At 42.8% G+C, this 24,071-nt stretch overlaps 1 protein-coding gene across 2 annotated transcripts in view; it reads left to right on the top strand.

Annotated features, from left to right (window-relative positions):
- Positions 1-24,071, top strand: part of ALDH9A1 (aldehyde dehydrogenase 9 family member A1) — a 121,829-nt gene that overhangs the window by 44,190 nt on the left and 53,568 nt on the right. Inside the window, exons 1-3 of one of the 2 annotated variants that reach the window (XM_069231503.1) lie at positions 2,806-2,909; positions 2,999-3,172; positions 17,374-17,519. In XM_069231503.1, coding sequence (XP_069087604.1) covers positions 3,007-3,172; positions 17,374-17,519 — 312 coding nt within the window. In that variant the 5' untranslated portion in view covers positions 2,806-2,909; positions 2,999-3,006. Of the gene's footprint in view, positions 1-2,805; positions 2,910-2,998; positions 3,173-17,373; positions 17,520-24,071 lie in introns of those variants that run through there. The other variant, XM_069231502.1, reaches the window with a different exon arrangement.

The following is a 24,071-nucleotide window of genomic DNA, read 5'->3' as shown; positions in this document are numbered from 1 at the left end:
CTCCCTCAGTCTTGTTACGCTGTTTAAAGCAGAACCAGCCTCTTTTATATTCATCTCTGTTATCCCTGCACTACACTTCTCTTATCTTTTCCCAGCCTCTTAACTTTTTCACTGGTTATGACCTATTTACATTCAGTTCCCCGGTTCCATCCTCCTGAAGCTTCTTATCTTTTCTCACTGATTCTGTCCCCTTAAACCCATTTCTACCCTCTTTCCTCTACTCTTTTCATCTCTCCCCTCCTCTAATCTTATCTGTTCTGTCCTTCTTATATCAATCTCTGTCCTCCATGCACTACACTTCACCTCATCTCTCCCCTGCCTCTTACCTTTCTTACTGATTCTGACCTTTCATATCCACCTCTCACCACTCCCTCTCTCTTCCCCCTGCTTAAATTCTGCTGGTTCTGCTTCTTACATCTCTTATCTCATCTCTCTCTCCAGCCGCCTACATTTTTTTTTGCTCATCTGTCCCCCTTAGATCCACCTCGCTGCTTTTAAATTCCCAAGTATCCTACCTTGTTTCAGCTTTTTACATTTGCCAATGACATACATGCTCTACACTATACTTCATCTCTCCCCTGCTCTTACCTTTCTTGCTGATTCTGCCCCTGTAACGTCGATCTGTCATCTCTCATCTCTCCCTGCAGGAAAGTACCATCTTTCTTGGCATGTTACCCCCAGTTTTACATGTATGTCCATATGTTTTTGCCTGTCTCACTGGGATCCTGCTAGCCAGGACCCCAGTGTTTGTGGCCTAAATGTGTATGCCTGTGTAGTGCCTAACTGTGTCACTGAGGCTCTGCTAATCAGAACCTCGGTGCTCATGCTCTCTCTGCCTTTAAATTTGTCACTATAGGCTAGTGACTACATTTACCAAGTTCAATTGGCATATTGGACCCCCCCCTTATAAGTCCTCAGTATATGGTACCTAGGTACCCAGGGCATTGGGGTTCCAAGAGATCCATATGGGCTGCAGCATTTCTTTTGCCACCCTTAGGAAGCTCAGACAAACCCTTACACAGGACTGCCATGTCAGTCTGTGTGAAATAGTGCACACACAATTTCACAGTCATTTTCACTGCACTTAAGTAACTTATAAGTTACCTATATGTCTAACCTTCACTTGCTGAAGGTTGGTGTGCAAAGTTACTAAGTGTGAGGGCACCCTTGCACTAGCAACGTTGCCCGGATTTCCCCAGACTTTGTGAGTGCGGGGACGCCATTACACGTGTGCACTACATATAGGTCAATACCTATATGTAGCTTCACAATGGTAACTCCGAATATGGCCATGTAACATGTCTAAGGTCATGGAATTGTCCCCACATTCCAAACCTGGTATTGGGGAGCCAATTCCATGCATCCTAGGGGCTCCACCATGGACCCCCAGTACTGCCAAACCAGCTCTCTGAGGCTTGCACTGCAGCTACAGCTGCTGCCACCTCACAGACAGGGATCTGCCCTCCTGGGGTCTGGGCAGCCCAGTCCCAGGAAGGAAGGCATTTCCTCTGAGAGCAGGGTGTTACACCCTCTCCCTTTGAAAATAGGTGTTAAAGGCTGGGGAGGGGTAGCCTCCCCTAGCCTCTGGAAATGCTTTGAAGGGCACAGATGGTGCCCTCCTTGCATAAGCCAGTCTACACCGGTTTAGGGAACCCCAGCCCATGCTCTGGTGTGAAACTGGACAAAGGAAAGGGGAGTGACCACTGTAGAGGTACTTGGGGAGCTGATGTGACTTAAAGTATCTCAGGGTTTAAATATAAGAACAAGTTTTGGATTAAACCAAAATATGCAAAAAGATGCTATCTTTTTAGACGTGTATCCTTAGACAAATGAAATAGTTTCCCAGTATTTTTTTTATTTTGTGCTGTCAGTACATCCCCGATAAGCAATTACCCCCAAATCGATGAATTTATGTAAAGCGCTCTGACGTCTTGTACGGATCACGAGGAGGGTGACGGAACTGATGATTCAGTCTTGAGCGGCTGCCTGAACCATCAAGTATGGCTTGCACAGCATACCCTTATTTTATGGAAAGCAAAAGATGTCAAGAAGTGCATGCCGGGCCCAGCCAATGTTGATCTGACAGCGTCTTCTTTTTTGATGATTACACTTTCTTTGGTACTTCATACGCAAGTGACTCGTTTTTTTCAGCACCACGCAGCTGAGGTAAAAACAAGTCAGACTTGGACGCCGTAGTAACAGTGATGAGCACCAAGAGTGGTTATGGAAACTGCCTGAGGACACTGCAGGCAGAGGTACAGCAAGCACCCGAAGCGCTTTTGTTGTTGATGTTTCTGCAGCGCCTCCTCGAACTTGAATGAGAGGAGCTGTAAGTGCGTGACTAATGCATTTTAGTCCGCCACACTAAGATGCGTTAGACTGACTCCTGGTGTGTGGTACTTGGCAGAGCTGAATATTCATTAATAAAAAATATCAGGGACACCAAATGTGGCTCAGTGTGATAAATTCATTATGCTGTGGCATGCAGTTCACAAGTTATAATCCTAGCAACGCACATATGCCATCTATAGTTGGTATATTGAATTGAATTGGATGGTCTATTTCTAGACTGTTAGTGTCGCTCGTGATAAACACGAATTATCAGATTTTGCTTATTTCTTGAAGCCTTCTATTCAAGAAACACTATGAATTTAACTGGTGCACCAGAATGTAACTGAGGTTGTCTAACCGTCTTTCAGCCATTATTATGCAAAGTTTGCCCTAGAATTACGTATTAGAACTTTCCGAATTCGTTTTCTTCCTGTTTCCCTAAGGCGATGGTAGTCTGGTCATGACGTTCCACATCCCGTTCCAATATGGCGACCGTCCTCTTTAAAAAATAATGGTTACTGTGGTGGTGATTGTGGTTCAGTGACCAGTTCAAAGATGGCTGCTCTGCTTTGAACTAGGTAGCTTTCCCCGTCCGCCCGTTCTCTTTCCAAATAATTATTGCTTCTGTAGCACTTCTGCTCAGTTCACGGTGTTGTTTCCCTCCCAGGTCTGTGCATGCTGAGCAACGCCTTTCTCCGCCGTACCCCTGCCCGCATTGCTGCAGCCATGAGTTTCAGCACCGGTACCTTCAGCAACTCCCAACCCCTGAACTTTCGCGGGGGCGCCCGGTTGCAACCTGTCGACGGCACCCAGAAGGAAGAGGCTTTCGAGCCCGCCACAGGTGAGAGGGTAAATGTGGTTGTGGGGAAGGGTAGGCACGAGGTGGGCGGTGCAGCATTTGGCATGGAGTGGGCTGATGCCAAGGCACTCGTTGAACAGTCCGTGACAATATCTCCATTTGTACTGGAACTCCTGTTGAAGTTTTTTTTTTTTTTTTTTTTGGCATTGGACTATGGATACTAGAAAAAGACGTTGCATTTTACTGGGTACTAAATATGTAGTCATTAAATCCACATGTTAACTGGGAATATGTTTTCCAAGTCAAGGTTTTCATTTGACAGACTGGCGTTCTCTTGAGTGTATTGTCTTGTTTGATCTGGCGCGACATCATAGCATATATATATATATATAGGTTTTATATAGCGCAAGCTTGACCCGAAGGTACTGAAGCGCTTTACATGAACACCAGTTACTTTACCCAAGGACACGTTCATATTTTGGTAGGCACGGGGAGATTCAGTGATTTGCCCAGAATCACAGGATGTTGAGCTCGCACAGAGGCTCCAACCTGCTTCACCGACTCCAAAGTCGGCACCTCTGGCAGTTGCGCCACATCCTATCCATCTGTGCTTATAATGAATTCCACAGTGAACTGCAACCAAATGGAAAAAAAGCTGAAACTGTATTAAGGGTCGTCGGAATGTAAGGGAGTAGCTGTGAAATGCAGAGTGACATAAAAAGATTAATTGGGCGGGGGCATTGTATGGTTGCTATCGTCGAGATAGAGTGCGATAAGATGAGGCAAGAAGGACAGAGGAGTTGGAATCACTGTTGTGCCAAGGGGGGGGGGGGGGCTAAGGAGAAGTGAGAGCATTGGATGAAGGTTGGAGATATATATTCATTTTGAATGGTCAGCACTGGATTAGAGGGAAGGGTGTTGGCTTCTAAAACGTTATGGAGTCTCAAATTGAACATTCGATTAGTGATTTTGTAGCGGGCTAACACAGGCGTGTTGGATGACCTGTGTGTTAGAGTTGAAGTTCAGTCTGCTGTGTTTGCACGGTGGAATCAGTAAAAGCTAATGTTGATTGTAGTTAAAAAACATTCTAACAAAAAGTACTCCAAAAAGGAGAGGGTCCACACTGCAAACTTCCTGTATAAAATGCAGTTTTTTATAAGCGTGGGAGCTTAACTGGAGGACATGGACCCAAGTCCTCCAAAAGGAGTGCACTAGTAAGGAAAAGGTAAGGTCCCACTATATAAGCGAAATTGTTTAATGTCAAAATGCCAATGATTCACTGGAAATCATGAATGGGACTGCAATGAGAACTTTTGTTGCTCCACTTCGAGTTTTATTTCAGACGACAAATAATTTCCAGTTGAGGTACAGCAAAAAGGATCCCACAGAAAGGCAGAAGCTCAGCCAACACGTGTTTCGCCCTTCAGGCGCGTACGCCTGGGCTTTCTAAAGGCATACTATGTAGATAAAGTTCAGCTTGCAAAACAATCGGCTGCATAAATACTAATTCATATGGTAATCTGTTTACGGTCGGTGCACACATAAAATTCAAGCATTCGCATCCGTCACCATTATATTAAAGCGAAGGATTGTTCTGCTTAAACAATTTCGCTTATATAGTGGGACCTCACCTTTTCCTTACTAGTGTAGTTAAAAACCATACCTTAGACACAAACCATTTCAGAAGTTCACCACTTGCTTTTGTTCTTCTCGGTTTTACCGAAATTGCTAATGTCAATACCCTCATGTCCTCGTTGTTGCAAAGTCCATACTTTATCAGCACTTTGTTTAGAGTGCACCGATATTCTAACTATTCAGACTGCGTCTTTTTTTTTTTTTTTTAAACGTGTGCCTGTAAATAAATTGTTTTAATTTCCCATTAATTTGCATAATTCAAAAATATTCAGTTGTTCAGAACACCATGTTTTGTGAAATTAACATCGCTTCCTCTGGACCAATAGCTTATACAAACTATTTACTTTACTTTTCAGAAAGTAATCTTGAAATTTGGTCACAGGTTACCTCTGTGGACCTTCCGAGCATCTGAAAGCACTTCGCCAGTTACCTTTCCTAGATAACTCTAAAATAAACGTAATTCACTGGCCTTGGACTAAAGAGAGTATATATGTTTTGTAATATTTGCCCAATTTCTTGAAATGTTTAATGAGAGTTAAAGTACTGATGCACACTTGCACCAAACTCAGTGTGGTTTATAGGTTGACCCCAACTTATGACAAACACCTCTTTTTAGCTTCTTTTACCCAATAAACCCCAATAGTCCTACTACCCATTTCGTTGTTTGACTCTGCTATAGATGGTTTAGTGACAGAAGGATGTTCATGTTTTCAAAACTTGTCGATTGACTTGCAGACAACTCTGAAGGAGTCACTCTGTCGACCACGGTTACTCAGTACAGATGTGAGAGAAACAGTTTGGTTAGATTAAAAAAAAAAAAAAGCATTGGCAAAACTAATAGCTCTTGCCTTTGGGACCTATTGGCATCACCAATTATTTTTAGATGTGCTGCACATCATCGCTGATGCTATGCAGAATGGCAAAGAAAAGAGTGGGTCAGTACATTAAAGCACTCATACGATTGTACACTGTCTGGCAAGCAGTCACTTCCATGATGGCATTGGAGCTTGGAAAGCAGTGACGTAATCCATGACAGAGTACAGCCCGGGTGGCTCAATTAAGTTAAAAGCACAAAATGCTGTAAAATTGGACGGGCAGCCAGGTTCAAGTCTCATCATCGGCTCAACATACTGTGATTCTGAGCAAAACACCTAATCGCTCTGTGCTTAAACAAAAAATAAAAAACAAATCAAGATGTAACATTGTTTAATGTGTCCCTGTGCCTAAATACAAAAAAAATAAAATAATGTATCTTAACTGGAGCTCATGTCAAGTGCTCCAGTACCTTCGGGTCGAGTTCGCATTAGAGGGGAAAGAAGCACTAGGCACAACATGGAGTGGGACGGGAAAAAAAAAAAAGAAATATTACTTAAATCATAGCACGAACAGTAAACAACCACTAAATTAAGTGGAATCAGTCTGTGCTTGATCTGTTCTCTAGGAAGGGAACAGAAGTGACAATTAGCCTGCACTGGCCAAAAAAGCAGCACAAAAAAAGTGATAAAGGAGCCCACCAATGGTAAGCAGTGGGCAGGCAGCAGTCCCCTTGTTATATACATTAGCCTTGCAAGTGAAGGCGCACGCACTGTCGCAGGCTCAACCTAAAAACTGTAGATTTCATTAATTCAAGATAGACTCGAAATTATACTGAATGGAGAAAGAGCTTAAAATATTTAGTGTGTAGGCAATGCATTGCACGGAATAGTAAAACCTGTCACTGTAGCAAAAGTTTGTGTAGTGAGGCACCACAGTAGAAAGTATATGGGGAAACACAGGCTTTTCGATCTCAAGCTAAATGGATAAACATGCACCTTCTGAAGTCTGGTACTTTGGGGTTTCCTTCACCTTGAGCAAACCCTTTTTTTTTTTTACTTAATCTAAATTTAACTTGTGAACCGTCTGGAGTTACACCCAGAAGTCAGAAAAACAGTGGTGCACTCACTTGACATTTACTCCCAGCCACTTTTTTTTTTTTTTTTTTGGCAGAGCAGGCTGCCTCCAGAACAACACAGACTTCCAGCCACATAGAATATTCACATCTCGCACTACATTCCTGTAATTGCGGTACCTACATTCCCTATAAAGACATGTCTGACAAGTGCAGACTTCCATTGATATGCACCCTCCAGAAGAAGACTCTCTTGTGTGTGTCGGAGTTCACATGCACAGAACTGCAGTGTTGAATGTTTCTCCTTTCAATCCCTGTGAGTATGCAGGAACAGATGTTCCTCCTAAACATGTGCCCATAAACTGTTCGCTTGATGGGTAACAGTTACCTTTAAAATGCTCCAAATCTGTGCATGTAACTAAACATGCTTTTGTGGTTAAATGGAACACTTCAAATGCCGCTCCTTCAGTGTTCTGATTGCACCCACATACATTTCCAAGCGTGCAATTTCTTATCCCTCGTTTGCTGTTGCTCCATTTTTACCCAGCAGGTTTCTACTGTCTCTACCACTAGCTTGTTTCATGCAGACCTTTACTCTCTCCTGCTAGCTTTTCCTTGAAGGTTTACTTAGCCTTGGTTCACATTCCAGTCCCTCAAAGAGCTCTTCTGGGTCGGCTGCTGTTTTGTTCCTCCCAGATGTCCGTGATGGAGCACATGTGGCTTGGCTGGGGAAGACGTTGTCAATGTGACGTTTTGGTGCCTCTAGAACTCGCCAGAATGTCGGAAGTTCTCTACCCTTTTTGGCACCTCCTACTGTGATATTACCTCTAGCTGCACCTGATGCAAACACCATTTTCCCCTGTGTTCTGCAAACTAGAATTGCAAACTGACACTGGATGGGTCTTCATTCAGTTCAGTTACTCTATAGAAACTGAAGACATCTTCTTACAGTATCCTGTATCTTGCCAGTGGCTATTCTATTGGGCCAAACTCTGCATCCCTCTGAAGCGATCAACCATTAAGAAACTTAAAATGCTGCACAATCCAGCATGTCATGAGTAGTTTGCCTCCCCATTGCTACATCAACCTTGTTTCAGCTTCCCAGACTGAGAAAGTTCTTCCATCATCTCCCCTTCTACACAGCCAATTAGTTTCCTTATGCAATGGCGGTGATGCAGCCAGTTTCTTGTGCTCACTTCTTGGTAGGAGAGGATATATCGGTGGTCAGACACTATTTCAGACACTATTTCACTCGTGGATTGTGGTCTGGCTGGCTCACGTACTAGAAGGTAGGTAGCTGAGCTCTTGATCGAGTGGCAACATTGTATACAAAGTACTGCTGTGCAGTACTGTACAATTACCGTCTTCACTCCATCTCGATGGGTAAGTAACTTTTATTTTGTATGTGTGCCTTCCCAGTGCTTAGTTGTGTTAACCCGTGCTGATACTGTCCTTCTGCACCTCATGTTTATTATACAATAGTATTTTGTTGGGCAGTTTTACTTTTTAGCAAACACTACATACACGTGTGATAGAATTGACGACTCATGAACATTCTTGCTTCATTGTAAACAAATTTGAGTTGTAGTCTCGTTTTGTTGCTCTGTAGACAAGATGATGTACACTTTCCTAAACATACATACAAATTAGGTTTCAAAATGGTCCTGTACTGGCAAACAAAATAGAGCGGCAAGTAGTATAAAGCTTCTTTATAGTTTGAAGTTACAGGTACGTTTACACTAAGGCATTGGACTGGGCACAAGCATCTTTTCTTCAGTAGAGTTTCCAGCTGCAAAGTAAGCACACAAAAAAGCCACACCACAGTTTGTAGCACCATAGCTTGTAGCGTGTCTGAAGAATAAGTTGCTTATCTTTGGTAGCACTCTTTCTGGTGAATAATATAATCTCAGTGCAGGTTCTCCACCTTCTGAAATTGCCCAAGTCTCAGATTTGATATAGCATATAGGTGCCACCCCTGCATGCTGATGTCAGTTTGCAACAGAACATTTCACACCTTTAGACTTGTAACATCAGTAACAGATCGAGAACCATGACAGTGAGCACAATCTAACTTGGTACTTAGTTAATACCTAGAAGACCACTCCACAGAATGGGGAAGAGAGCAGAACCATGAAGCTCTATAATTAGTGTATTCACCTGAAAGAATTACGTACCTTGGTTAATGTTCTATCTTCCAATTTTTAAGAGATACCAAAGCAGTACCTCCCAAATGGTGGTGGGACTGACGAGTTAACTTCACACAGGAATTCATGCAGGTCAGAGAGTTTAAAATGCAGACCTGTTAGTCAGGGTATTAATGCCTGGTGACAGTGTGGACAGATGCCTTTGTAGCAACCTGGCTGATATCCAGCACTGAAAAAGCACTTGACCAAGGCCATAGTGGTGACTTTGGGCTAATAGAATGAGCCCAAAGACCTTCAGGATACTCCTCCTTGGCCAAGCCGTAGCTCTTTTTTATTCAAAGAATGATCATTGTGAATAAGGTCTGCTTCTAGCCCGCATTTCCCTTATTACAACCATGGAATCCCACCAGAAGTTGGTCAACTATTACGTGCTTCTCAGTCCGATTATAAGTAAGGGCTCTTGTAAAGTCCCACCAATGAGGCCTCTACTCTGTAAAGGGATGCGGCGGAGAGAAGGAAGAGGGGAGTGGGATGTACGGCCTCACATGGAGAGCTCATCCACTGGTTGGGGGAGAACCTGGCCTGGCAGTTTCGTCTGGACTGCTCCCATTGGAGCAGGGTCAAGACTGATATGCATACGGCAGGTTCGAAACTGAGGTGGCATTGTGTGCAAAATAACAATGGACTGGGATGTGGCCCCAATTAATTACCAGTGGTAGAGATTAATTCAAGCATTTTCTCCATAACATTTTTCCATAGTTTGAGTCCGAAGCACTAGTGTGTCAGGTGAGAAGATAGTATGTTGTGCTTGCACTGACAGTGCCAGCAGTTCACTGACCTGCATTAAAGAAGACATTCTTAAAGGGCGTAGCCTCAAAGAACAGCTGTGTATAGGCTCAAAATTAGTGCTCATTAAGAAGGTAACAGCCTTATGCTGCTCATGTGACATGACGAAAAGGTGCCGAAGGAAACCTATTTGTAAGCCCTGACTAAGATAAGAGCTGATCTGGGAAATGTAAAAGAGCCATCAAATAACCCTGAACTGGGCTCATGGCAAGCCCCTGCCAAGCCAAAGACAGGACATACAGAAGAATATCAGAAAGCTTAACGTGCAGCATATTGGTCCACGCACCAGGCACCAAACTTTTCCTAACATCCAGAATAGATGGGCTTCAGGAACGGATGGTTGTTGGGAGTGCAGCTTGCCATGAAGAATTAGACTGGGAGAGTCGGGATTGATGCTCTGAAGCAGCATATTTGTGTACCAGACTCTCCTAGCTCTATCTGGGCTACCAGGATGCGCTATACCCAGATCCTCTTAAGCTTCTTTTGAACTTATGGAAGCAGAGGTGGGAATGGGTCCTGAGTCTAGTGCTAGCCAGACCATGCCTCACAAAGAACATGCATGATGCAACAAGTCTAGAGCACAAAAAGCTTACCAATGAGCGTTCTTGGAGATGGTGAAAAAAATCTACTCAGGGCATGACCCATTGGGTGAATACGCATTGAATTCTTTCCGGGTTCAGGTGCCACTTTGGGCTAAATCCTTTGCTGAACTTGTTTGTCTTAGTATTTAGAGACCCCGTCAGATGGCTGACAGTGAAAGATACCCCCTGAAGGTCCAGCCAAAGCCTTCACTCCTCCTGACATAGAGCACATTATTTGCTTGTTGCTGTACCTCATGAGGGTCATCGTTTCCATCAGGACATGAACAGGGCTGCTTTCCCCTGAATGAAAGACCAAAAGGCCCGAAGAGCCAGATGAATGGCACACAGCACCAGATGAGTAATGCAGTGCTTCCACGGAGACCAGTAGCTTCTGATGTGAACCCTGTGTAGGTTCCCTGTGCACTTCCCTGCCTCGGTCAAGAAAGGGGCAGGCAAGATCTTGTTCGCCTCATCCCAGAGGTGCACCAATATGCCTTGATTCTATATCAGGTGTGGGAGTAGGGAAGACATTCAGGTTGACTTTGATGTCTAATGCCTGAACCACCAGACTGTCTGGTGTGGAGTCAAGAAGTCCGGGTCGTCTGAAGCAGGCCTGTGGTGCCTAGTGATCTCCGCACCAAGCAAGGCTTTGACCTCTCCGTATTCTGTGTCTGTCAGGGCCTCATTGAAACGTAGCAAAGGCTCCAAAATTGAAGGGAAGGACCTGGCTGAAAATTTTCAGTTAGGAGGTTAGCCATCGTTTCTACAGTTGGCAACTGCAGTTCACATGGCTCTGCTGTCCTGTTTACTGCCACAAGAAAGGATACCCTTTCCTACTGGTGGCCTCAGTGGTAAATCTAGTTCCATTTATAGTGAGGTGTCGACACCACTAGCTTTTTGGGGTTCTAAATTCAGTCCATCATCAGTGTAGTGAGGAACAACAAATTGTATGTCCCTTTCTTCTCATCCCCCTACTATGAAAATTCTTCCAGTCTTGTACAGAATCTGAGTCTGAGACTAATACATCATCAAGGTATTGAAGATACTGGTGAAGAGGCAATGATGGGTAGTCATCAAACACCATTGGCTGTTCGTTTGTGATCTCATAACAAGACATTAACTGAGATCTAGCCGCACTGAGCTCTGGAACAACATACAAAAGTATACGAAAAGTGATAGATGGAATACATGGGCTGCATCCTATCACATCATTATTTTGCACGCCATGCGACCTCAGTTTGGACCCAGCTTTGGATTGGGATGCAGGTCTGAGCAGTCGGCAGTAGCTGAGATTATTTCAAGCATTCCACACATCACCTTGTTGTTTTTGCATTTTCTGCCTTAAGTGCAGTGGGTATGCCTGGATGTGGGTCACAGGCTCAATGTGCCACAGGAAGCATGCTCTGCCTGGCTGAAGAGCCCTAACTGGAGCAAAACCAGTCATAGGTTGCTTGTGTTCTAGTTCAGGGAGGGCTTGGCAGTTCGGGCAGGACTGTTCGCATGAGGAGCAGCGTCAAGACTAATTTGTATAAGACCGGGTACAACCTGAGGTGGCATGGTAGGCAAAAGAAACAGTATTGGGATGCAGCCCGAGTGATCGCCAGTGGCTGGGATTAAGTCAAACATTTCATCTATCACCTTGTTGTTTTTGCATTTGCTGCCCTGTGTGCGCCTGGTTTACCCAGGCGTGGGTCCCGGGCCCATTGTACCACTGGAAGCAAGCTCTAACTGGGTGAAAAGCCCATAATTAGGGGGAACCCCATCCTAGTTTGCTTGTGTTACAAATACCAGGTCTGGCAGTTCGGACTGAACTATTCCCATGAGTAGCAGGATCAAGAGTGATTTTGTATATGGCTGGGTCCAAACTGAGGTGGCATGGTGGCTGCTGGTGAGGGTGCAGGTGGAGGACTATCTGGGTCAGTCTCAGCACCCTGATATCCTGCTAATGGAAATCTGAGTGCAATCTCTGGCGGATCCATGGGGACTGAGGTGTTGTGGGTCAGCCCAGATTTGTCCAGAAAAGCTGGAACGTTGCATCCTTTTAGACTCCTACGTTATGTGGACCTGGGAAATTCGTGGCACCTCGGTTCCAGCTGATCAATGAGGACTGACTCGGATGACTGATGCAGACTTAGGCTTTTAGAGTGGCAATTTTGTAGTCTCTCTCTGGAGCAAAATAAATTGGTCAGAACTCCCATCTGGAACTTTTGTGTTTGTTTTGTGCTGAGAATAGTACAGTGAAAAAACATCAGAGTTCAGGAGCGAAGCTCTGGATTTGTGTTGGGGGAGGGGGGTTAGGGTGGAGAGGAAGGAATTTATTTCAGCATGCCTATATATGGCTTTGTATTGTCATTTCTAGAGGTAGGACGAGACCCGCTGAGAAGTCAGGTGGCACCACTTACTGAGCTGCTGGAGTAATTGATGGAAAGAAAGTTCACGTCGAGTCTGGTGCCTGGGGGAATTCAAAAAGGGAGAATTATCAGCTATAAATATTCTTTGGAAAGGTGTTATTTGCAAACTGGGTCATGCCTTTTAGTTCAAGGAGCCCTACCGGATTGGTTAGCCACATTCCTTATGTTGGTTTAGTCAGATATACCGGAGGCTGATACATACTAGTCATTTGGTTGCTACTGTGTGGGTTTTTTCCCCATTTCATTTGTAAGAGTTTGTTACTCTACTTGCAGCAGAGGTGATCAGAACAGCCTTTGTTATATGCCCCCTTTGTAGAAATGTTCTACTGAGGGCTTTTGTTTAAAGGTTTGTGGGAACGTCATACTGATGGCTTTTAGAAATGGAAACAGCCAAAGTTAGGAGGCCAATTAATTAACTTTTTTGCAGGGGATCAGGGCCATCCAGTGGAATAATCCATAGTATGCAATTAATGCATTCCTAAAGATATTACTCGTGTCTGAGGTCACTCACTAAAGGTGTTTCTTAATTCAGAATTACTTGGGAGCACGAAAAGCAGCGGCAAAAAGATCCTCAAGTGTTTGTGGGAAGGAACAAGTCATGAGGCGTTTAATTACTCTGAAATGGAGAGCACTACATTCTAGACATTTGAAAAATGCAGGACCTTTCTTGTGTGCTGCAGCAGAAAAAATGTAAATGTAGCTTGCCAACAAATGATAACTGAGCCTGCTTAAGGGCCCTGCAAGGCCCCTTGCCAAAGAACCACCAATCCGCTGCCAGGTAAGTCTGTTAATGATGTAAACGGGGGCCTTTTGTGTGTGTGTGTGCCGCCCCGTAAGGCTCCAGATTTAAATCAAAACAATCAGATCACACCCATTTTATTAATTGGTCAGACACCACTCTCAGCAACCATTGGTGTGTTTTTTTTTCTAATTTTTTTTTCTTTTTTTCCCCTATACATATATATATAATTTAGAAATCAAACTATAGAAAAACTGTATATAGTTTATTCACCACAAGCTCTTTGGGCTTTGTCCAATTGTGCCAAACTTGTCTCTCCTGAAACCGTTGTAAATGTTTGTGTTCTTAATTACCCTGGTTATCGTTTCTACTCCCTTTTATAACGCCCATTTCTTAAATCTAGCCTGTTTGGAAGGTATGCTGTTGCGTTATGAGACCTGCATGGCACTATTCCACATTGAAACCTGGCCACCACTGGTAGGAGTTTCACTGTTTTGGGTAATTTTTACACTCCATGTAGGCGTTTTATGTAACGGGTTATTTCCCCAGTGAGCTAGATCCCTTGGAGACCCGTTTTCAAAGCACAAGGCCGCTCCTGAGTCACTTTCCCCAGCTCTCCAAGGTTAACTGCAGCAGGCAGGGGGAGGCTTCAAGAAGGGGTGGGAAGGGGAAAGTATAGAGGGAGAACAGAGTGCGAATTGATGGAAAGAGAGAAACTGCATGAAGAGATGAAGGGGCTGGTTTGAACATTTTTGCCAGGGCTGCTTTGGTTCCCCTTTCGAGCCTTTAATGTGGACTGCTATGGGCGTCTCTGGGCAGACTGTTATAGGCGTCCGGGAGGACTGTTATAGGCGTCTCTGGGAGGACCGTCATGGGAGTCTCTGGGCGGGAGAAGAAGGTCCTGATTCCCCTTGACCACAGCCATTGTTTCCACCTTATTTCTACTGAGGCTAGTTTAGAGGCAGAGATTTATTTTTGGTCTTCTGTGTGCCCTGGAAAAAATACACATAACCTGGTCTTTATTGTGAAAGTTGCTTTGTTCTGCAGAACTGTAAATTATATAAAAATATTGTAGATTTACCTGTTTTGTTCTCTTGTGAAGGCTCTGGATAAAAGAGCCTGTTCTCGTGTTTAAAAGAGGCTGGCTATTGGGTTGAAGGTGTCGGGGATACAGGTGTTGTCTAGTGAGTCTTAGAGAGGGTGAGACTAATTGGGGGCAGGGAGAAGGGTAGATTTTATTTTTCTTTCCTAGTAGGTCAGGAGATACTCTGAATTCACCTCATGAGTTTGATAGGTTTATGTACTTTCAAAATAAAGAGTAGTTTACTCACATCCCCCTGCTACTCTGACTTCTTTTGTGTCTTTGTAGCAGACAAGCAAATTCAATTGCTTATTGTAATTTTGTACCATAGGCATCTTAAACCCTATTCACGAGGAGAATAGAAAGGCAAGATCTAAGTTATACCCGCTGCCTGAGCACTTCTTACAACTATAATGGAGGGTGGGGTTGGTGTTTATTTGTGTGTTTCTGTTGCAGAGCTAACAACAAGCATGGGTAGATATAGCAGAGACTTTGTGTCTCCCTTATTTATAGGGTACCGCAGTGTTTTTTTCTGTCACTATTCTGCATATTTGGCCCCTGGACTAGGCTTGAAGAACAGTGGAGGGTGGGCGGCTTATCTCCACAATAGCATGCAAATGATGTAATCATAATTGTGGGTCTTCAGTTTAAGCTACCCCACACTCGAGGCGGTTATTGAATGTATTGCAATGCCTTCATTTAAAGTTCCCTTTTCTAGAGTGAACAGTTCTGTATATGTTCAGTCTTGCAAGATGAAATTGTTCATTCAGAGCACAACATTGATCTTTGGAGTTGTTTATGCAAGGTCTTTAACAACATTTCCTTTCTCATTGGTTACAGTAGTTTATGCAGATAATCTACTTGCTGAGCTTAAGCTATGGCCCCTGCACTTCTGGAAAGACAACAAAATGGTTCTTCTTGTCCTCCTGCTTACCCTTTAAAGTGACACAACATGCGGATACCAGCTGATATTCCAAGTGCCAAATGTAGCCGATGCCCCTCGGCTTCGTAATTTACAGTTGTTCCCACCCCATTTGAGGCTTTATTACCCAGTGGTTTCCTTAGACTTCAATGCTCTTCATTGGGAACATCAGACTACCTTGTGCAGATTATTTGTGAAGATACCAGAGCCTCTAAAGTTTTTTTGTTCTTGAGTTTGTGACATCGCAGCTGAAGATGGTTGAAGCTTGTAACCAGTGTTTTTTGTTGTTGTTTTTTTTTTTTTTTTTTTACAGCCTTATCATGCAAGTTTCGAATGTTCTACATGTTACATTTCACCTGGAATACTCTCCTCTTTTCAGAAGGACCCCAAAACCTTGCCATTTACTTTTCATTTTCTAGTCTTATGTCTTTACCTTGCATTGGTTTGGTGTGGTCTCTATTCCCCTCTTACTTATGGGAACACATGTGCCCACTGCACTTTTCAATTATTGATCAAGCCACTGAGGAGGATGATGCTGAAACAGAGACCTGAAGTGACTGAAATAAATCAGTTAACACTCTGAGACAGTTCTACCATTCTTGCCACCACCTCTCCCTACATTACAACTTGCACATTTATCAAGCTCCTACATCTGCGCCTGGTTTGCACAGTAAAGGATTGCTCTTTGTGGTTACATGGAACTAAGAGACTAGTTACTTAACTGCATGCAATGCAGGCTAGTCTGTAGAGAACCTAATATATTCAGTCATTCATTCTAATAAGCCCATGTTTAATAGTGGTTATGTGGTAGGCAGGGCCCTTTCTAGTTTGCTCTAAAGCCACTGCTAGTAATGGCGGGAGGGATAAGGAATCTATCCATCCATTGTGGCGTGTCAGCAGTAGTCCATAGCAATGGTCATCTTGTGATTTAGTTTCAGAAGCTATCTAGTCGTTCAACATCTGGTCATATTCTAGCATATTTTCAATGATCTGGTGGAGTTATAAGGTCTTTCATTCAGCCAGAGAATAACATGGGTGCCTTCTTCGAACAAAGAGGAGGCTCAATTTTAGAGGCTGTGTAAAAGCAGTAGTGAAATAGTGGAACCGTGTGGCTAACTTAAATGGTGGTAAGGCATTTAAGTTTGGAAATGAGCAAGGGTGTAAGCGGGGAGCAGAACAGAGGGCACTGTGTTGATAAATCTTGACAAGTCTAATGTGGGAGTCTGGTGAAGGAAAAGAAGCACTCCAATGCGCGCATTTTCATGCTACCTGCTTCGTGCTGATCGGTTTCTTGTTGAATACTTCTGTGTACCTAGGTGTTTCTAACCACTATTTCATGTCTCTTTAATGTACAGATATTTGGTTATCTGGGTCGATTTAGTTGAGATAAGTCGAACATTAGAGTATGCCTACAACATATTGGTAGGCGGTTAAATCTACCTCTTAATCTAAATGCTTTCTTAGGGGACAGAGAATTGCTGGTTTATGTTGACTCTGGCTGTTGAGCCTCACTACACGCATTAATCTCTCCTGCAAGGCATGGCAATGTTGAGGTACATAAATGGCCTCTAGTGTGTCAAGGAATCTTTGGACATGTTGAAACAGACTGGGATTTGATTTTTATTTTCAGGCTGCACCAAGGAGCAAAGTTGAGTAAGATGGTGGTTAGCCCAACAGATTGATTGATGGCAAGCAGCAGGGGAATTGTTGACCTTTTAAATTGGTATATTTTTAGAAGATTAGATAAACTACATGATACACATGGATGAAAAGTATGTTCAGTATTTTGGTCTTACTGCTGTAAGGTGGGCTGTAATTCTCTGTTATATCTTCTGATGAAGTTCAGAATGTTAACAGAGCAGAGTTCATGGCTCTCCAGCGATTCAAGCATAGTGTATTCCTGCAACAATTATGAGATTACTATAGAATCTGCAAAGTTCGTTTATTACACAAAGCCCGTTTTGCTTAAATGCTCTTATTTTTGTTTTTTCTTAAGGTCGAGTGATCGCCACCTTCACATGCTCGGGGGCTAAGGAAGTAGATCTCGCTATCCAGAATGCCAAGCAGGCTTTCAAAATATGGAGCCAGAAATCTGGGTCAGAGCGGGGCCGGGTGCTGCTGGAGGCTGCCAGAATTATAAGGGTAGGCAAGCTTGGGTTTGACCTTCCTGTTTTATACCTACTTGCTTTAATGATCATTGACACCTTGGCCTACTCCCAGTGTTCAATTAAGACTATGATTAGACCTAAGGATGCAGCTCTGTGGGAGTTTGGCAGGCCTTACCCCTTTGCACAGATTTTGTTCTTATCTAGGAATGTAGTTTACAGATATCAAGTTGAGGTGATGAGCTCTCTGGTTCATCCCACCGCTCAGTTAAAAGGCAATTTATTTCTTGGTTTCCAATGCATACATTTCTCAGTTCCTTATCATTTGTAGATGGTTATTTACCTTAGGAATAGTAGCATGATCGGTTTGCTTAGCAGAAAAGAAGGGCCAGATTTTGGATCCTTCTAAACAGCAGAAATGCAAGATAGCACTGATTACCAAAGATGCGAGTGAAAAACAATAGTCCATGGTGGATTATGCTGTGGATGTATTTCTTCTCATTGGCATTTGGTACTTCTAGGTATCTTGCAGCAGTAGCTATGCATTAGGGGGCAAACCTTACCCTGCTTGCGCACAAAAGAATGAAGTGCCATGACGCTGGAGGAAATGTAAAATCCACAAATCAAGTCTCTAGAAGTGGTTTTGCAATTGTGGCCCTGTAATCCTTGCCTTTGATAATCGAAGTGTTCCACAGAGGCTTGTACTCTGACCATTTTTACTGCGCAGTAAATACAAGTGTCAGACTAATTCAAACTTTTGAAGTGATGTTCTGTAGCTAAATTGCTCATTCACGTCTGATATTTAAATTCCATCTGGCTGATCAAGGAGCTTTGGGGAGTCGTGCTTAAAGTTTGAGAGAGAGAGGGAGGGAGGGAGAGAGAGAAATACCAACAGATGATTAATAACTATTAGAATATTAATCTTTTCAAAACAGAAATAATGGTTGTGGCAGCCAAATATATTTGTTGTGCTAGGGTAGCCGACCAACCTCTTAGGGGGACTACACTCTGCTGATTGACACAGTGAAAAACCAAGGCTTCTTTCTCCATGTACAGAGTACCTGGGCCGCCTTATGACAAAGGTTGTTGAAACACGTTTCCATGGTCTAATATAGTGCTTGCATTTTCACACAGCTCCATCTGTTCTTCACTAGTTCAGTCAAGACTGGATTATGGCAAGGGCCATGCATGCACTTGCCATATTACCTTCACCTTTATCTGCAGAGATTACAAAACTCAGCAACCCAGGTCACTGACTGGTTTTCAACACTGGGGCATGTGTCACTGACCCACAGGTCACTGTAATGACTGCCAGTGATTCGGCGAGTCCTGCTGCTTAAACTCTCACGTTTGATTTATCTGTCCATTTTGTAGACCAGTTACAGATTTTAAGAGCCAAAACGGAGCGTAGCTGACAAGCAGAGCTAGGTGGTCAGCCCAGCTCCATTTGTTGATTATCAAAACATACATGAAAGCATGGACATTTGTGTAGCCCTTCTAGTTCAGGCTCTACCATAATGAAGTCCATTACCACTGCAGTTGAAGATCATTGAAAATCCCTTGACTTTCCATAATTCTTAAATATCCAGTAGCTTTCTACACTGGTTTATTCATGCTAAAATCCTCAGAAGAAAAACGGTGGATTTATCCTCGCTTCAATGCAACCGCCTTTCAGGATAAATAGGCCAGATTTGAGCTAAAGATTGTGATTCACACGCATTGGAAGACAATTCTAGTTTTCTGTTAACTTTAATTGCAATTCAAGAACTAGGAGCCAAGGTTACTATTCATTGAAAACATAGGAACAGCAGGACACATGGTGCCAACTTAATGTACTCCACTTTGAACACTTCAAGACGTGTTCAGTTGTAAGGGATATAGCGAGCCTCTTGAACGTTGTCTTGCTGCCTGCTTTGCACACCAGTTGATTTTGCTATTGCTCAGTTCAGGCCACAGTGTGAACAATAAAAGCTGTAACCAAAACTTGAGAACTACAGATTTGAGACTTCCTGTTAATTATTGATTTTTGAAAGCGTGAGATGGTTATAGATCACGTATTAACCTTTCGAGATTATTTTATCTACAGGTACTATAATTGGGTCAAAGTTTCTCTTCTGAAGCAAAGTCACTTTGTAGTTTACTTCATAGTTAGCAAGCTTGTCGTATCCATCTTTGTTTTCTCCAGGTAAAGCCTTCTGTCAGATAGTTGTATTAGAAAGCTGTTGCTGCTGAGTTCTTGGTCTGTGGGTCTTGTGGCAGAATTGTTACGTGACAAGTCATTGGCATGCGCCCACTATAGCTGGAAAGAGAAGGTGTGTTAGGAGTTTGTTTTGGAAGTCTGCAAAGTATATGGTGGAGATTGTATTGTAGGCTTGCTTGATTTAGGGATGAAAGTGATTGAGGAGACTGTGACAAAACATGGATGCCCTTAGAAACGTAAGAATTTCCTTCGAATTTCAGGCAGTTGCTAAGTCACTAGCTTGATGAAAGCTGAGGTCCTATGATTGCTACAGTTTTTGACGAGTGCATAGCTTCAGCTGGATGCATGTTACTTCTTGATAACCTTAATGAGAGCAACAGTGGAGGTGAGAGTTAATCCTGTCAAGTTAAAAATGGGCTCAGCCAAACAGTCCTTTATGCATAAAACCTAGAATTGGAAGTGTAACCAGCATAAGCTCCAGGAAGTAGGAGTTTTCATTACTTCAATTTTTTTTAGTTTTCATGGCAGTAAATCCTACTTTGTCTTTACACGTGGGACGGCTGTTTCAGCATCCTTGGTGTTAGGTGATGCAGCACTACTGCTCACTAAGTTCTAACTCAGATTCTCCCACCTGTTGGTAATACTTAAAAAATGTCTTGATTCTGAATGTCTACTAGTTTTAAGATTTGTTTTGTTTATTCAACTGCCCATGTCTTGCTTGTTTTAGTAGACTTGCAAGGGTGAATTACAACTTGTTTTGGTCCGAAAATAAACTGGTAGGACCACAGAATAGATGTTAGTAAAATTAGGTCTGCCACCAAGACCCGGCTAGGCTTCATCAAGCCGCTGGTTGTTGACTTCCATTGACGTCTTACTGTTAAATATTGTGATAATTTATAGTAGTTTTAGGTCTTTCGTGGAGAAGTGTACTAACACTTTATGTCCTATGTTGCAAGATTCAATGCCTACTATAAACAAAAGGCATCTCGGATGTTGTACTTTGATAAATGAGAACTGCTGCAATTCTTTTAGGCTTTTGCTATTTTCCAAGAACTGTACATTTTTTGTGAATGTGACAGTTTCTGCAGTTTTAGTAAATCTACACGTCCAGCGTTATCTAGGAGTCCATATGCATCAGAGAAGGTGAGGCGGATTAGGGTGTGACAGTTAACGTGATCTGCAAGCAAAGTGTTACCCCACACATATTCCAGAATGCTTCCTCTCTTTTGTGCTGTTTGGTGCAACCTTGGGTAGGCTGTAGACGTTTCAGATAGTCTAGGTGTTCGGGGTGATATATCACCTTTACTTGTGTTTTTGGCATAATCTACAGGCTCATTCCAAGGTTATTTCAAATCAGATGGGACTTGGGTGTATTTTTTGAGCCGTAGTATGTTAATCGTTAGCTGCTTACCCACTTGGAAAGCATTCAAGAACCAAAGAAATGCAAGATGCAAATACAGACCGCTAGTCATCCCCAAACTGGAAAAAAGGACAAAACCTTTTAGCAACCTTTTAACCAAACATTCTTCTGTCAAGCGCTGAGATTTTGTGATGTCTGCTGGACTTCAGAATCAAACCCACCTGCTCCCATTCAGGTGAGATTTAAATATTAACCTTTTCATAATCCCCCTGTTTAAGTGCCAGGCAACAGGTATAACAGAGCTGGGTAGCGGAGGACTACAAATGTTTGCCACTCACTTCAAGAAAATCCCTCCAATGCAATTGGCATGGTTGTAGCATCTCTGTGAAGGCGGCAGGAAGGGGTGCTTTGCACTGCAATCCACAGTTGATATATTTGATTGGGAACTTATTGGGGGGGCTGATATCTCTGACCTTCATCACCGAAATGCAGTGCTTAATTTATGCTTGTTGTTTCCGGTGCTGAGCACCGGCACTTATTTTTGAGGGCCGACGCTTATTGTTCTGCCTCAAGCATTTGCTGCAAGCAAAAGACACATTTGAGAAAGATGGAGGAAGAGAAAAACAAAAACACGTCACAATGGGCGAAAGCAGAAAGCTGCAAGAGTGAGCTGAAGGGGCACTGAGTGGCTTTCAATGTATTGAAGAGGCCCGAGATGGCTTCAGGATTACGGTACTCAGTATTCTGTCCTCGCACATTTAATTGCAGCAGCTGCGTGTTTTAGGGGAGAGCTCTGAGCACGGCACGTTTTTATTTACTACCTAGAAATGCTGCATTGAGGGGGTTAAAGAAAAATGACAACGCTCTATTTGTCCCAGGTAAAGCAAACTACAGCTCCGTTATAACTGAGGCAACTAGAAGCAGGCAGTTGTTGCAGCTACCAATTTAGCACGCTTTAGAGGTGGCATGGGAATCTGTTGTTTGCTACGTTGGTATTTTTTATCAGCCAAAGTGCCAGATAGTCGACTTCGGTGCTGCAGGTGTCATGAGGGCCTGTGGTTTAGTGTGACAATCTCTGTAAACTCTAGACTCGAGTCTGGATTTTTTTCTGAATTGTGGAAATGGTATAGCTTCCTCATTTAGGCAAGGGAGTGGGGACCAGTATATCTAGAAAATGGGAATGCAGCTACTTTATCCTCATTTAGACGATCACATCGCTGGACACCATTGTAGATTGTCCCCTGTAATGGAGAAGTTCAGGGATGGCTGTCCATGTTGAAAGGATAGGGAGCGTGTTCTGAGTTTTTCTATTTAAAGACCTTGGAAGAGGTGGTTCCCTGGGATCTTAGATATTTGTGGCCTGGATAGCAGGAGTGTGTAGGCGTGGAAAATGACATTGCTTGCTGTGGAGCACTGGTTCTCAAGTTGTTGGCTGGAGCAACTGTTAATAAATTGCAGTGCAACAAGCCTGTTAATATCTGTAATATTATGGACATTTTAGTGTGCAGAAATGCGTCATGTTTGAGCGGTTGAATGGTTCTGATCCCCACTTGTTCCCAAGGTGTGCTCTGGAGCTCTCTGGGTTTACAGCCAGTATGGTGGTTGAAACTGTGCACTTGTGTGGTCTATATGGCTGCTCTTCGTGAACGAGGGAAGGCTACCATGGAATACTGACTTAGTAAAATGACTCAAGCAATAAATATGTTTGAATTTTATATGCCTTTATGAAATAAGTTTAACAAAGGTTTATGCAGTTTGGAAGGACTGCTGTGAGTACAATGCACTTCGTTAACGTTTTGGGAAGAGATTTTAGAATGTGAGTCTGCATAAGCTTGAATTGGACTTCTACTCTTGATAGGTTCTCGAATATATCTAATGCACTTTTAACGCACGTTCTACTTTATAGTTGTTCCATAGCATTACTTTGCACTAAATTAGATGACATTCTATTTGCAATTTAATAAAGTTTATTCTGGCACAGTCTATGATGTCACTAATTTACAGTGGATGATGCTAATGGTCAATGACGAGTGTAATTCACCTGTTGCCTTTGTTCTTGGTCGATGAATTGGTGTTTTAACTTTTAGTGCCTTACACTGCTCAATTGTAAAGTAAAAAACAAAAAGTGAAAATATTTTATTAACATGAAGGGTTGCCCTTTGAATACTTGGAAGAGCATCCCTCAACCAGAGATTTGTGAGCTCATTTGTAGTTTTGGAAGCATTTCTGTAGTATAGAGCTCAGAAATCTGCATGTAAACCATTTTGTGTGTGTGCTGCTAGATCGTTTCATGCCCCATGTTAATCTACCAGTGTTTTTAAAGTGGCAGGTTTTGCTGTTGTTTTGCTATTTTTGTGTTAGCCAAGGCCTTTTGATTTTACTAAAAGCATTATGCATATGTTGCACTATACGTAAGTAGACGTTAATCTATTCATACTTATACTGTATGCAAGTATGTTCTCCCGTGCTTACCAATAGGCTAATGAATGAACAGGGCTGGCTAAAAACCTCAGTCATTCAAATTTTTCTTCCGTCTACTACAGCATGGGGCAGTGGAACAGCTCACTTTAGGGCAGCCGCAGGGAAATGTATTTTGAGAGGCCCAAAAACTATAATGATTTCAGCTAATGTTTATTTTTTTTATATAAGCGAGAGCAGGCCAGCACTTCTAAAATAAAGTTTAAAAAAAAAAAAATCAAAATAAACATTGACAAAGGCAAGTGCTTGTATTGATTGTACCACACCCATCATATCGAGCACCTACTACAAAACTTCATTAAAAAAAAAAAATAAACACTGCTGCTGTTGCTTTGCTTGCAAATTGTTTTGCCCCCTGCTGACTAGTCAGTATAGTCATCTGGCTGATGCCATGCTCGATTTTATCAATACTAACTATGTGACATTTGCACTCTATGTTTAGGGTAACAGTTGATAACTTGCACAATACCCATGGAAACCTTAACTCACTCACGAAACGCAATGCTTTTGTCTTCACCGATGAAATTACAAATGTAAATAATTGTCCAGAT

The sequence above is a fragment of the Pleurodeles waltl genome, chromosome 4_2 (assembly GCF_031143425.1).
Source record: "Pleurodeles waltl isolate 20211129_DDA chromosome 4_2, aPleWal1.hap1.20221129, whole genome shotgun sequence".
Lineage (NCBI taxonomy): Eukaryota > Metazoa > Chordata > Amphibia > Caudata > Salamandridae > Pleurodeles > Pleurodeles waltl.
This window is presented reverse-complemented; position numbering and strand designations above follow the sequence as displayed.